The following is a 14916-nucleotide window of genomic DNA, read 5'->3' as shown; positions in this document are numbered from 1 at the left end:
TCTGTTCCTGTGAGCTAAATCCATACCCGCAATCCCTAAGTTTCTGAATTAAGTTGTAAAAATTGCCTTAACTGCAGCACTCGGGATATACCACGTCCCTGTGCGTCGTCGACAAAACGAGGTGTACAAGCAAAAGGACACGCGTGCTTCTAAGTTCTAAACGGGGCAGTTCTTATGCGTTACCTTTCATTGCAATCACGACCTAATTACTATCGCCGGTTTGGTTTTGTTTTTCTATTGACTTGTGCGCGACGATAGCAAAGCGGCCAGATTATCGGCAAAAGCTGCGAAAATCGTTTCTCTCCCGTTCATGCAACCACTACGCCGGTGATACATAAGCATTTGGGTGAAATTTCGGGACGCGAATACGCAACGACGACAAGTGACGAAAGCATACATTTTGTTATAGCTAAATCACACCCTTAAACATAACACTCTCACTGATATAAGGCTGATTTGTGAATACAACAGAAACCAAACAAGCGACAAACTAGCGGGAAAGCGACGCAAAAGTGTTAAACTGAATGTGAAAACTCCTCGAAACAAGCTTACTCAAAGGCGTGTGTGAACGAGAGGCATGAAATTATACAAACATTACCAACAAAATTAGCAACAAGTGCATCTGCATGTCCCGACCGGAAAACAAATCCCACAAGCTTGTAAATTGTGAAACTATTCGATATTAGATTAAAAAAAAACGAGTGAGTTGAAAACAATCAGAAACTGACGACGGCGATCGGAATATCTAAGCTGAAGCAACAAAATCAACAGCCAAAGTTAAAAGAGAGAAGTTCCAAACGATCGGGCAATTGGAAGTGATCCGCATGAAACAACTGCTTCAACAATAGGTTCATCATTCGCCTTGTGAACGATAAAGTGGAAGAAGAGTCGATCCTTCGGAACTCTGGAACAAGTGAAAAATAGAATTCTACATTTTTTTTGCGTCACTCGCTGCACCCGCGATTCAGGGGAAGTAATTTTTGCGATAACAAGCATATTGTGGAGCAGCTTGTTTTCCCGCTTGATATCCTTCGCGAGTGATTATCCTTGATATCAGTGCCCTGTGGTCTTTTCATTCACCCAGTAATTACTGTGTTTGAAAAAAAGCAACATTTTCTTGTCTTCGATCACCGTTATGGGAAGCCAAACGAAACCTTTCCGCTCTGCTGATGGTAAGTAAATCATCACGTTTGATTTTAATTTCAATTCCTAGCGCGTTGACAATTTCATTTTCAAGCATTTGTTCAATGCGTTAATAGAAAGGGAAAGAGGCATAGGATGTAGGGCAATATTTTGAATCGTCCTCAGCATATTATCAATCTCTAAAATGTAACAATATTGAAAAAATCGAGCAAAAGAACACAAAAATCACTCGCAATTATAACAGAATGTAATCTCGATAGCAAAAGCGTTAGCGTGTGGTACAAACACACGATAGTATCGGGTTCGAATCTCGACAAAGTCTCCCCCGTACGCAGGAATGACTATCCGGCTACGTGAAAATTCTACATCATTGAAAGCCTTAGCTTAGCTTAGCAAGGTAGGCCTTGATCGTACGCCAGTTGTTAAGCCATTTTAAGAAGAAGAATCATAGTTGGCTTTATCAATCGAATTCGTATCAATTTAGGATGTATTATTAACAATTTAGCACTATTAGAAAACGATGGATGTGTACCATTCTGTTAGGACTACAAATATCTGTATTATAGTTTGTGAACCAAATTTAAGCCATCTCTAGAATAGCAATGATTTTGAGGCAAAGTTTGTATCGAAGCGAAAAATGTGATCAACATTTTGAAAGTTAATTTGTTTGCTTTGTGTTTTGTTTTTTTTTTATTTTCAGCGTCGTTTATGGATTACGTCGCATACGGGCAGAGAAGTGACGTTTTCTTTAGTGGCCAAACGAATCAACCGGCTGCTCCGCGGCAGTCTATAAACCCATCGAATGTATTCCCACCGATCGGTACCTTCAGTCTCGAATCAACCACGATGGCCGCCCCCACTCAGGGCGTTTTCGGTGGCAATGACGCCATGGGTGTGCTGGGTACCTCTGGTACTACTGGCTCGATCGGGGTGTTCAATGCCAACGCCATCATGAACGTTCCAAATAACATGGGTAACGCGAACAATTCTTACTCCAATGCCCAAAACAGCAACGGCGTTGATACAAGCCAGGGAACGCGCGAGACCGGTATTATTGAAAAATTGCTGGTACGTATTGGTGGTCGCAATCGATTGATTCCAACGCCGATTAGCACAATTTTCACAAGGAATATTTCATTTTTTTCAGCATTCGTACGGGTTTATCCAATGCTGCGAACGACAGGCTCGACTCTTCTTCCACTTTTCGCAATTTGGAGGCAACATCGAACATCTGAAGATTGGCGATCCGGTTGAGTTTGAGATGACGTACGACAGGCGAACCGGAAAACCAATCGCCAGCCAGGTCACGAAAATCGCTCCGGAGGTGGTACTGTCGGAGGAACGCGTGACCGGCACCGTTACGACTGAGTTGAAGAGTGACTCGGCTACACCCGGGAACACTAGCTCTTCCACTTCGAGCGACACAACGACCGGGCGTATTAGCTACGAAAATCGTGGCGAGTGCTTCTTCCTACCCTATACCAAAGATGACGTCGAAGGAAACGTGTCCCTGCGTTCGGGTGATAAAGTTAGCTTTCAGATAGCGACGAATCAAAGGTATGCCATTGTACAGTTGACAAAAGTATGAACGCAACAATGAAATGGGTGCGTTTTTTTCTATTTTATTCACACAGAGGTAACTTGGGAGCATGTCACATTCGCTTGGAAAATCCGGCTCACCCAGTCAAATACCGTGGTGTAGTTTGTTCGATGAAGGACACGTTTGGATTCATCGAACGGGCGGATGTGGTAAAGGAGATCTTCTTCCATTTTTCCGAGGCGGATAACACTATCGAACTTCGTCCTGGTGATGATGTGGAATTTATCATCCAAACCAGAAATGTAAGGCGCTCTCAATACCTCATGCAAAAGTAACATACGTCTACTAATTACGCATTGTCATATTTGCTTTTCAGGGCAAAGAGGTAGCTTGCAATATTGCTCGCTTGCCCCCCGGATCGGTAATATTTGAGGATGTTGACACCACCATCTACAAAGGGCAGGTACTGAAACCATTAGATCGTAATAATCCGACACGTCAGCAAACGAACGATCCGCTGCCAGGACGCATTCGATATCGTGCTGCCGATCATTCGGAGGTAGAAGTGCCATTTGGAGACAAGGACCAGAAAGGCGATTACACGCTTCGCCACGGTGATTGGGTACAGTTTCTGCTAGCTACCGATCGTCGTGATCAGTTGCAACGGGCCACATCGATTTCCCTGCTGGATGAAACATTCCAAGTGAGCGGCGAGAAACGCGAGCAAGGCGTTGTGGCGTCGCTAAAGGAAGGTTTTGGATTTTTACGCTGCGTCGAACGCAATGTTCGGTTGTTTTTCCACTTTACTGAGGTGCTAGACACGGTACGTGCCATTTTCCATGATGTTTTACATCGATCGACTGTTGTAGAAGCTAGATGGATATTTTTATACATCGTTCCTTTTTTAGAGCCGCGAAATTAGCATTGACGACGAGGTAGAATTTACTGTCATACAAGACCCTGGTTCAAGTTTCGCCAACAATCGCCAGAGCGCAATACGAATTAAGCACTTACCCGTTGGGACGGTAAAGTTCGAGACGTTGATTGAGAACAATGTCGAAGGCATTGTGTCAAGAGAGGCACCCAAAAGTCCCATCAAATCACAGGAACGCACCGAGGGTGGAGTTATTACCTACGTTCAAGGGTCTATTAAAAAGACTATTATGTATTTCTTGAAAGATTGTGATAAGCCACCGCGCGTGGGTGATAAAGTCAGATTCAATATTTGTCAGGTAAGCCGTGTCGAGTACCCAATTCACGTAAGCATTTAATATACCCATTTTGGGCTGTTTCTAAACACAGGTGAAACGTAACAAAGAATTGATCGCGACAAACATTGTGGAGATCAGTTCTAATACGCATCAGGCTCAGCAATTGCAACAACTACAACAACAACAACCATTGCAGCAACAACTGCAACAATCTTCTATTTCAATTGATACGCAGCTTTCTTCGATTGCTTCCGTTCAATCTATGCAATCGCCTACAGCAGGACTTAGCAATGGCACCAGAACGAACGGCAATTCCGTTTTGAAATCTAACTACACCAATGGAAATATAAAACCGGGAAAAATTCATCATGGATTCATCGCAGTATTGAAGGTAATATTTATTGGAAAAAGCTTATTTTCTGCTCTCTTTTGATAAACTAACGTCGCAAAAAATATTTCAGGAAAATTTTGGTTTCATCGAAACTGTTGAGCATGATCAGGAAGTGTTTTTCCACTTCAGCAATTTTGTTGGCAATAGCAACTCGCTGGAATTGGGTCAGGAAGTGGAATATACGCTCTCCACTCGTAATGCCATTAATGCGGGCAATTGCATTCCGGCGGAGAATGTAAAAGTGCTACCGAAGGGAACTATTCAGCAGCCGAAAGTTCTTCCGGCAAGCTTCAATGGGTCTGTGTTGCGTCCGTTGCGCTGTATTAATCCAGACCAAGTTGAGTATAGTGGTTTGGTGCAGGTGAAGAACGATAATGGAGACACACTTTCGACCCATGAGTTTGGTATTACTAGTTTGAAAAATCATCGTGATCTTTTGCAAAAAGACGATGTGGTGACATTCAAAATCGACGAACTAAATCGTGCAATGGAGGTATGTTAGCAACATGAAGCACCAAGTACATCAGGTTAATTTGGATGGTGTTGTGTTTCTTTCACAGATTGCTCCCGTTCGAACCAAAAAGCAAGCTAAGGTAGATTCCATCAAGGGGCAGTTTGGATTCTTAGACTTCGAGGTAGATGAAGGGAAAAAACTGTTTTTCCATATGTCTGATGTTCAAGGCAACGCCAATCTCTATCTCGGCGATACGGTAGAGTTTTCAATCGTTACTAACCAGGCAAGTGTATAGTACTCGTACCAGGGGTAGAAAGATTTATCGCTCTTGTTGTTTGTAGATGCACTGGTGATATGTTTATAAATCTTATTATAACATGTGTAAATATTTTTTTGTTTGTTTTTGAACAGCGAAATGGGAAAACTTCTGCGTGCAACGTTGTTAAACTAAATGATGCCAATGGACCACGTCCAGAGCGATTGATTTCTCGTATCAAGTTAAACTCCGTTGACGAAAGCGGACCACGTCTGACTGTCATTCGTGCGCCTAAAGGACCTGATGGTACTAAAGGCTTCCAAGCATCTGCCAGATCTCCTCGTTTGGTTGGTAAGTAGTGCTGCAGAGATATGTTGCAGGCACGAACTCATTCATTAGTTGAATTTTATATCTGAATTACAGGTAAATGTCTGGTGAATGAGTAATAAGTAAAATGAAAAATACAAAATTTGATATTTCTAATACATACTACAGCAATTGCTTCTATTTTATCATTTTATTGAAATTTAAGTCCCATAACAGCTGGAAGCAAATAGAAGCAACATTGTATTGTATTTTTTTAGGTAAAAAATCGAGCCCAAGCGTTTTTTAACTAAACTAATAATTTGATTGAGCGGTTTAAATGAAAACAATATCATCAATTGAAATATTATGGCATGTGATGATGGATCCAAAATCTTGTTTTCTGGTTATTGCTAGCGAAACGAAGCAAAATACTACGCTTATTGTTGCGTTAATCCTTTCGCACTGCCAAAAATGTGTGAATTAAAAACGAGAAAATTAAACATCCAATTGAAATGAATTGTAGAAAAATGTAGATTCAATTTAAGTTACAGCGAAGACTAATTTTAACATTCATACAAAAATACAACAGGATACCTTATTTGAAAACGAATGTGCCCGAAGATTATAATGTATTTACTATATCCTTATCGTCATTGAACTACTGATTAGTTGTTACTTAGCTCCACTGAGCTGAGGAGTACGCGCGTGTTTTGTGTCCGAATTTTATTTCTCATACTATCAGTATGTTACAATATATGAAAAAATTGCATATTGTTTTGTTTTAGAATATCTTGCTCTCACCCGTTCGATGTTGCATAAATTAATCAAATGGCATTAGAAATCTATACTGGCTGTTGCAAAAGTAATTGACCTGAAAAAAATGATGTTTTTACATCAAAAATCTTTCGTTTGTTGGTTTTCAACATGAAATGCATATGATTGAAATTAATTATAATGTATCAAACCGTGTGTCCTATTATATGTTTTTAACACATTTGTAAACTCTTTGTTGTCACGATATCCAATGTTTTCTTTTGTTTCCTATGTCGTAATGTTGTAACAAAAGTTTTTAACACAATTGTAAATCCTTTGTTGTCACGATGGTTAGATTTCGGTTATCAAAAGTTATTGATTGGTTTATGCACTGGTAATACGAGGGGAGTGTAGATATACCAGAACATACGATGAATTGCGTAAAAATCACCAAGCGATGTAAAGCTGTTCGCGCGCATTATTTGACGAACGGTGTATTTAGTGTTGAAATTGTAAGGATAAGCAGCTATTTGAATTCTGATGAGAGACTTGTCACACTAGGAGTCTATTTGATGATTAAGATACAATAATACTACGCAGAAACATCAGTGCATATAGACTTTGTTAGGAATGTACGAAATAGCAAGTATGAATATGATTCATATGATCTAGCTGTTTATCGATAAATTGAGTCTATTCTTTCGTTTCATCGTGTTACTCTATTTACTACTAATACCAAATTATGCGCTCATTATTTGTGTAAGTTTGCTCTCGGTAAACATTCGATGGCGAACGACCCGTTTGCCATTGAGTAAGCAGAGAGTTTGAAACAAGTCGTTTTGTCTCTTCTTATTGAAGATTCCACTATACATCGGTGGAGAACACTACGAAACCTTAAGAATGCTAGAATATTTCATTTGAGTTAATACGAAAATGATTCAATGTTCATGCGAAATGAAAAGGCAACCTCGCTGTTAATTGAGAATTTCCATGTATCATCCAAACGTCTGGGCGAAGGGGGAACACAGGGTATCTAAAAGCAGCAAACGAGATATTGAGTGAACAATTGGAAAAGGCTTTCACAGAATTGTAAAAAAACTTGTATACATGAAACGGAACGAATCGTACTATTCAAATACTTCTTGATTATGTTTAGTAAAATGTGAGTAAAAAGAATCATTCAGTTGAACAATGGCTCGCTTGATTATGTTAACTAGAACAAACGCAAGGAAATCAGCTAAACGAACTGTGCTATGCTCTAAGCCTGATTATGTTTATGTTAGTGAAAGCATTGTAACAAGAAATCGCGTGTAACTGAACAAAACTAACAGAATCGGAAAACATAACTATGTCATGCTTAAGCAGAACAAAAAGGCTTTTGAATGAAACACGTATCCCAACGCATATTTCCTCTGATAAACATGATCTAGTCTTCGCAACAAATTGAAACAATGCAAAAAAAAGTTATTGGCGCGCAAGTGGTCGTAAGAGGTCGTAAAGGTGAACACGTAGAGAAGATAAAACATTAAATGTTGCAGAAATGTTGAAATGGTTTTCATCTGACAAAGAAACATGATATGCTCAGCAATGTAAAAAATGTAACCGTAACCGTTTAAGAAAACAGGAAATTTTGAGCGTCTACACGGAGCGCTTGTGTAAGATGGACCACGACACTACCATTGCCACACTGCGAACGAACAGTAACAAACGATGGCCAGCAGCAATTCGAAAATAAAACTATACAGACACACATACACACACACACACACACACAAAACGATTCATACACAGACATATTCAACTATGCATACACAAATAAAAACATTGGATACCAGCTAAGGTAAACGCTCGTATAGGCTTATATATATTAATTTTTACAAGTCAATAAATGACGCATGCATAGACATAAAGACGTGTGTCAAGCACAGGAAGCATGCAATCTGCATTTCACACGCTGGTCGACAACAAAGACCCAAATAGTAATTGGAAAGAAAATGCCAACAGAAGAACATGCAAAGAATTTAAGTCGTAATCTGTTGTCAGCAACAACGAACAGAACACGGGCGTTCAAAGCTAGAAGCGAAGGTGGGCGCTTGGAAGAAAACGGAACGATCGGGATTCTTGTTGAGAATAGACAAGTATGGGATTATTAAATAAATACGGAAACAAAACAACTATCATTCAATAAATGAAGACGTATTATAAAGGTGGCTTTAAAGTAAAACTTTAAGCTAAACACACACACACAAAACAAGCATAAACTATTATAACAGTTATGAACATTTCGGGATCAAATGAAACGCAGTTGAAGCAGAAGTCAACTTAAACAAACAAAAATGCTTAGTAATGCAATCATGCTGCCATAGCAGAGCAGTGCCCTCATATTACATTTTGTTGGTTTTGTGTTTTCTTTTCCGTTTGGATTATCGCAACGAATCATCTAACTGAGGAGAACATCTAGAACCTATTATATCGTGTATTGCATTGTAACGGCGCGTATTGGGTAGTGTATAATTCGCTTTAGCTCCTGGTGGTCTAAATTGTACCGCAGACCGAGGAGAGTAAATGAAGGATGGAATGAACCGTCATAAACATACCTACCGTCACCATGGTGATTGAACTGATAGAAGACAGAAAAATCAATCAGCATCAAGTAACGCCCGATAGAGTATGTTTGAAGTCAACTACAGGCGGATGGTATCATAGCATTACCCTATAGCATTGGAGTGGTCGATGTAGTCGATTACACGACACCTCACATCGAGCATGACTTGAAGTTGATTCATTTTTCGTTCTTTCGTTGACGGCAAACGGATAGATCCTTCGATCGCTCGGTTGATCGTCACCTTTTCAATGCTAAACAGGCAAAATAAGTAAGGTGAAGAAATAGAGAACGTAAAACGAAGGGCAAACATACGAGAAATATGAAAAAATGAAGATAAAGGAAACATAAAAAAACAGTATCCTATGAACGAGCATAGGCATAATTCCACAAGTGAGCTGAAAAACGAACAAAAAAAACATAAAAAAATGAAAAAGATATAAAAAGATATAAAAACAGTGAAATCAATACAACATTGTAACTGAACAAAGTAAAAACACAAAAATCTGATGTAACCAATAAAAACAAGCAAAGCAAACAAAAGAAAACAACAGCAAAGCAAGCATTACACTAAACATAGATGGTTGCAGTTTGGAAATGTTTATTTTTCTCTGAGCACATATAGAAAACGTATTATAGCTTTATTCAAGCGTAAGTATACGTTGTTTATGGACTTGTAACTGTACTGTTACGCTACATGTCGAACCATCTCAACGGTCATGTGGTAAATTATCATTATCAATTGTAAAAAATGTCTAATAACTGGTAGTTTGATTCAAACCTTTAACTATTACCACTGTCTTCGATTGTGAGCGCATTGTTAACAAACAATCACTGAATTTCGCACAGTGCATCTAGTGGCGTAACCATCTTAAACTACACATATCATTTAAGCTTACTGATAAATCCACATTCGATGAACGAGCTTCCCGTTTCAGGTGTCGGTTTTGTACCGGTTTTGGACATTGCCTTGTCCATGAATCTTGTCGCCGATGCCGCCGATGGCTTTTCGAAGCCAACCTTATCTATTTGGTGTGGAGTATTTATAGTCGTTTGGGATATCGTATTAAAGCTAGCCGTAAGTTGTTAGTTGTGGTCAATTTCCTAACAATTGTTTCCTTTTTCGATGTTCGTTGGGTGTTTCATTTTCAGAATGATTGTTCCTAGTGTTTGCAGTTGATGAAGTTTGGCTGTACTTGATTCTCTCCTGTGACAATTGATTTTGACGTGCCGATTCTATGAACAATAGGTTTGCAAGAAAATTATTAACTCATTGATTAACTGCTGGTGTAACTAAAGTAGTAGAGCGCCTTTTATTTCCGCGTTTGATGACATTCAAATAACGACGCATTCGTAGGGAAATTTGCTGCCTGCCTGGATCTGGTCGGGTTTGGGGCATACTGTAAAGCAACAGATGAGGAAGTGAAGGAATTAAATCGTTGATAAGGATTATCATCAACATCCTTTTCTCTTACATCGATGACAGCGGTTGCCCCAGTATCCTGTTCCTTCGCAACGACATTTGTATTGCGGCATGGCCAAGACCTGCGTACATGTTCCTCCATTCATGCACGGCTGCCGGTTACAGATATCGTTGGTGCGGCCCTGCAATGAGCAAACGAAGATAAACTCAAATCATCATCAACACACTCCTCACAGTAGGCGGTTGCTGCACTCAAACCTTTAGCGCATCCTGACACTCTTTCCGTGTGGCGTAGCGAAACTCCGATTTGCAACCGAACGCACAAGTGCACTGACCATTATCTATCCGGCATCCTTGCTGCGTTTGGTCCAGATCACAGCCCTGCGTCGACCTGATAAGCACCACTGTTGTGAGAGCAGTTGTACCCAGAACAGAAACAGGAAACTGGCCGTTAGACTGATAAGCGAGATAATTGTTCACAGCATGCTGCGACGGGAAGGCTTTCAAGCAGGCAGCACAAGTTGAGCGAGTTGTTCTAAGAACGATCCCGTTTTACAAACGAACCGATTAATGAGCCCATATTACGAGAAGCAGCATATGAATCAAGTGAACAAAGCAAATATTAACATTGATGATTATTGTAGGCTTAATATCTAGCGAGGAATCAACCGATGAGGCGGTTCAATTTTTAAATGGCTTGCATTCTTCGAGTTTAATCGCTCGATAGAATCGTAGCAATTGTATTCGTTGGCCAATTCTACATTTGTTTCAGGCATTCCGGTGCACTATCCGTGCCTGACATAACGTTGTACTGTTAGTTGTTGCAACTGTTTTAAATTTGAACCCTTTCACGATTCATCACAAAACCATTGGCACCTCCACAACACACCAAGAGCATTACCTAGTGCAGTCACGCACAGAAGAGCACCGAAACTTGTAAGATGAAGTTTTATCATCGCTCGCCGTGGCCACTGTTGCCGCTGAGACCAACTCCCGTAAATAGATCACTGTCCACTTTTGAATTTTCCAGGCGATGCTTGCTAGAAAACGTGGCAGGAAATATGAGCTTTCTGTTCCTATAGTGCGGTCAATCTATCCAGCACAGGTGCTTCATTCAACACTCTCCGTTTCGAGTCGATAACGTTCCGTGCGAACTGAGCTGCGGTTGTTGAGCGACTGACCAGGGGGTCAGACCAGAGCATTATTACTAGTTCGTGAGGCTGTTAGTGATGCTGTCGTTGGCACTGGACAGAGTGCATTGGGCTCGGTTTGTGGGTGTGTTTTCTCTTTCCATCACGCCTGAACCATGCGCGGTACGCTTATGAGGGAAAAAGCGAGAAGCCTGCAGGAAGAGCGACAATAAGACGAAAATGACGAAATGGACCGATAAGAGCGCTAGAGCCAGATTGATAAGGGTCTGAAACGTAAATACTAGCTAAGGGGGAACTAGATTGTCCTGTCTTTACTTAAGGCGTGGGAAGTGACAGGCGGATCGCTATGGAACCAAACGCCAAGGCACGATCGCTAGACACGCCACATCGTTGCTTCCGGAATGCTGATAAATCGGCATGCTGCATGGTGTATGTGAGTGCAGCATAAAGAATGGTAGTAGTTACACGGTTCAGCAACGATAAACCGGGAGCGGGAGAAAAAAAAGCAAATGAAAAAAAATCCGAGCGGCTACGGTGCTGATAGCATGCTGCTTAATTTATTGTAAAAAGCCTTTATCAACACTTCTCACTCTGGTAGCATTCACTGCACGTACAAGTTCGGAATCCTTTGTGGTAGTTATATCTTTGGTATATGTTTGACTTGCATAAATAGAATAGCGGCGAGTTATTTATGCTATTAAATGCGCTCGAACGGCTTAAGGCACACCCACTGCTCGTCAAAGTGTTTAACGAATTCTTTGATCGTAAACCAATAGGAGAGAGAATAGCAGCATGCTGGATTGAATTGAATTTCGTACAAATTTTAGCATAAAAATGCGTACAAAGTTTGCGTGTGTTTATCACCTTTCTCATACGGTAGCTTATTTTGGTTGTTTCGGAGCTTTCTGTTAGCTCCCCGTTTGATTAACAGTTCAACCAGCTCCAACTGCCCTTCCATGAATGCGTGATGCAACGCAGTGTTACCATCCGTGTCCTGGGCATCTATTTCCGCACCATAGTCAAGCAGCAGCTCGATAGTTGCCAGTGAATGTCCGTACCATTGCGCAGACCGAAAATGGCAGACAATGGCCAGCAAGGCGTTGCGTCCCCATTGATTTTTAATGTTCGGATTTACGCCTTTTTTAAGCAACCGCTCCACAACATCCAGGTTTTCTTCTTCCATGTACGAAAGCAGTCCATTGAGAGGAGTGTAGTCGTCCTGATCGCGCAGGTCGAAATCTATCTCATATCCGTAATCCAAAAACCAACGTGCACAACTATTGATCGCTCGGTGACACACTTTGCGAAAAAACTCTGCTGCTTCGTCTGGGGTGTGCTTGTAGAGGCTGTCGAACAGCGTTTTCCGTAGCTCGGGATACTCCTCCAGGTGATATCCTGTGCTGCACATGAAAAAGTCGCGATTTTGGCCTCCTAACATCCAGGGCAGGTACTTGTGGGCCATTCCTTCGAACCAATCGAAGTGGGCAATTTTGGGAATCAGTGCCCAGGCGGCACACCGTTGCTTATCGTTTAATGTACTGCCCAGAGCGGTCCCATTGATCAGCTCAAGCTTTGCACCGTTCTGAAGTAGAAATTTAACCGTCGAACAGCACGATGCAAGCGATAAAGGAACACTACCATCGTTGGTGGCTTGGTTCACGTCGTAGCCCCAAGACACCAGTTTGGACAGCACTTTTTCGCTATTATAATGTCCAAATTTACAGCTGTGATGCAGCAGGTTGTATCCGTTGGTGTTGGTGTCGGTTGGACCGACGGGCGTTTTTTCGTACAGCATCTCTAACGCTTCCATACTTCGTACGAGAAAAATAGGCAAATTTCCCATCTCATCTTGACAGTTCATCAGATCGCCATCGTAATCCAGCAGTTTTCTTATTAACAGAGGTTCATTCCATTCTACCGCTTGATGGAGAACATTTCTCTGTTGATCGTCTAATATGTCCTGCAGGTGTTTAGCGTCCGCTGTTAACGTCTCTATTGTCCGTTCAAAATTCTTTGTTAAATCGCTGTACACATCTCTGAAAGCTAAGTGGATGAAAATTAGAAATTAGAAAAACAAAAAAGCTTCAAAAGATCTCTCATCATACTTACATTGCATTTTTTGCACTTTGGTCGCTAACGCAATAGTTTCGTTGATTTTGTGTTGCATCTCTGGAAATGATTCCGCGAGCAGTGCAAAAGGTTTCTGGTACGTACATTTCCCAAACCAAGTTGCACCAAGAGCGAATTCTATCAGTTCGTCTGGGCGTGATCGTAAAAACTCGGTATGGTGTTGCAGTATGAAAGTTAATAAGTTCATGTCTTGTTTGTGCAACGCACCCTGAAGGATTTCAAATGCACCCTTGGTTTCGAAAATTTTCCTCACGGCAGGATTTTCCGCATACAGTTCCTCGACGAACGCCAGCAGATCGTTGTCGAGCAAACGATGCAGTACGTTCATTTCGCGATGCGCATCCAGCCTCAAAATGTCGTGATTAGCTCGAATTTCTTCAAAGCAATAATCAAGCGCTATTTTGCGAGACAGCAGATCGAGCACGTGCAAATTGCCGCCCCATTTGTACGTCAAATCGAGCCGGTATTGCACTACATATTCGGTGACCAAATTCTTTACATTCGGTCGCACGAAGCTCCACGTGGGTATGCAATCGAGCTCTTCGTATTCGTAAGGGAATATCCGGTTGAATGCTTGCGATTCTGTTTCAGAAAATTGTGCCATTCGGTATTTTATCAGTGCCTTCAGCACGTAATCAGCTTGCGCAGGATTATTCTTTTGTAAAACGATATGAAACGCATTTCTTCCCTGGCTATCGCAGACGGTGGGATCGTACCGATTGACGTATTTTGTAAGCAGCAGTTTCATGGTGTCCTGTTTCAGTATGTTACACACCGACAGGAGCGGAATGGCACCATTTTCACCCGTGATCGATAGTTGCGCTCCGTGCGATATTAACAGTGCGATCATTTTCTCGTTACCATACATGCAGGCCGTTTGTAGGTAGGTCATGCAATCCTTTCGCAAGTCGCTTTTATCGAGCGAAAGGACTCCGTTGTTCAGAAGCTGCCGAATGCACGCAAACACCGCGGTGCGTTTCGACTCCGAGCAGACGTCAAGCGCAACGAGCCGATTTCCTTCGGATAACGACCGCAGCAGTACGAAAATTTGAATGTTAAACGGAATAGCTGATGGGCAGGAGCTCGCAACCAGCTGCACTTGTGCACATTCAGCCTCGGAGCAGGCGATCAGGATGGGTCGCTTTTTCCAGCAGTTGATTTCGGGTTTCCATAGGAATCGTTTCTCCATGTGCTCGCGTACGATCGCGACGTCGGACGAGTATTGGTCGAGCAGGAGGCTTACCCCGTGCATTGCGTTGTTTGCGATTGCTGCGTGTAACGGCGTAAGTCCATCGTCGTTTGGGCGATACGGATTGGCACCTTTCTGTAGGCATTTTTTGATCTCCTTTGGCCAATCGTTGGCGGCTGTCCAATGCAAAGGATCTTTTTGAAATTTGTTTTTAGCGAATCTTCGCCTATCCATGACTGGAAAAAGCCTTGCACAACACACTGCTAAAGATTAGCTTTGACAACTGTTTGTCGACGTTCCCCTGGGGGGTGGTTTTATATTGAAACCATTGCATCGTATATCGCAATGGACATACAATTGCACCATC

At 41.6% G+C, this 14916-nt stretch overlaps 3 protein-coding genes across 3 annotated transcripts; 1 reads left to right on the top strand and 2 right to left on the bottom strand.

Annotated features, from left to right (window-relative positions):
• The first annotated feature begins 1135 nt into the window (after positions 1–1135).
• On the top strand, positions 1136–5354 carry LOC128722899 (cold shock domain-containing protein E1). The gene is made up of 10 exons (XM_053816586.1): positions 1136–1172; positions 1844–2211; positions 2291–2700; positions 2778–2985; positions 3060–3506; positions 3592–3915; positions 3986–4285; positions 4356–4778; positions 4846–5022; positions 5151–5354. The coding sequence occupies exons 1-10, from the start codon at positions 1136–1138 to the stop codon at positions 5352–5354; spliced, it is 2898 nt and encodes a 965-aa protein (XP_053672561.1).
• Positions 5355–9239: 3885 nt separating this feature from the next.
• On the bottom strand, positions 9240–11220 carry LOC128726961 (notch homolog 2 N-terminal-like protein A). The gene is made up of 4 exons (XM_053820810.1): positions 10981–11220; positions 10338–10483; positions 10132–10261; positions 9240–10056 (listed from the first exon to the last, which is right to left on the bottom strand). The coding sequence occupies exons 1-4, from the start codon at positions 11033–11035 to the stop codon at positions 9992–9994; spliced, it is 396 nt and encodes a 131-aa protein (XP_053676785.1). The 5' UTR covers positions 11036–11220; the 3' UTR covers positions 9240–9991.
• Positions 11221–12053: 833 nt separating this feature from the next.
• LOC128724378 (uncharacterized) lies at positions 12054–14783 on the bottom strand. Its single transcript, XM_053818103.1, has 2 exons — positions 13340–14783; positions 12054–13273 (listed from the first exon to the last, which is right to left on the bottom strand). Exons 1-2 carry the CDS (start codon positions 14781–14783, stop codon positions 12054–12056), a joined length of 2664 nt encoding a protein of 887 aa, XP_053674078.1.
• Positions 14784–14916: the final 133 nt, after the last annotated feature.

This window comes from Anopheles nili, chromosome 3 (assembly GCF_943737925.1).
Source record: "Anopheles nili chromosome 3, idAnoNiliSN_F5_01, whole genome shotgun sequence".
In the NCBI taxonomy this organism is placed as follows: Eukaryota; Metazoa; Arthropoda; class Insecta; order Diptera; family Culicidae; genus Anopheles; species Anopheles nili.
This window is presented reverse-complemented; position numbering and strand designations above follow the sequence as displayed.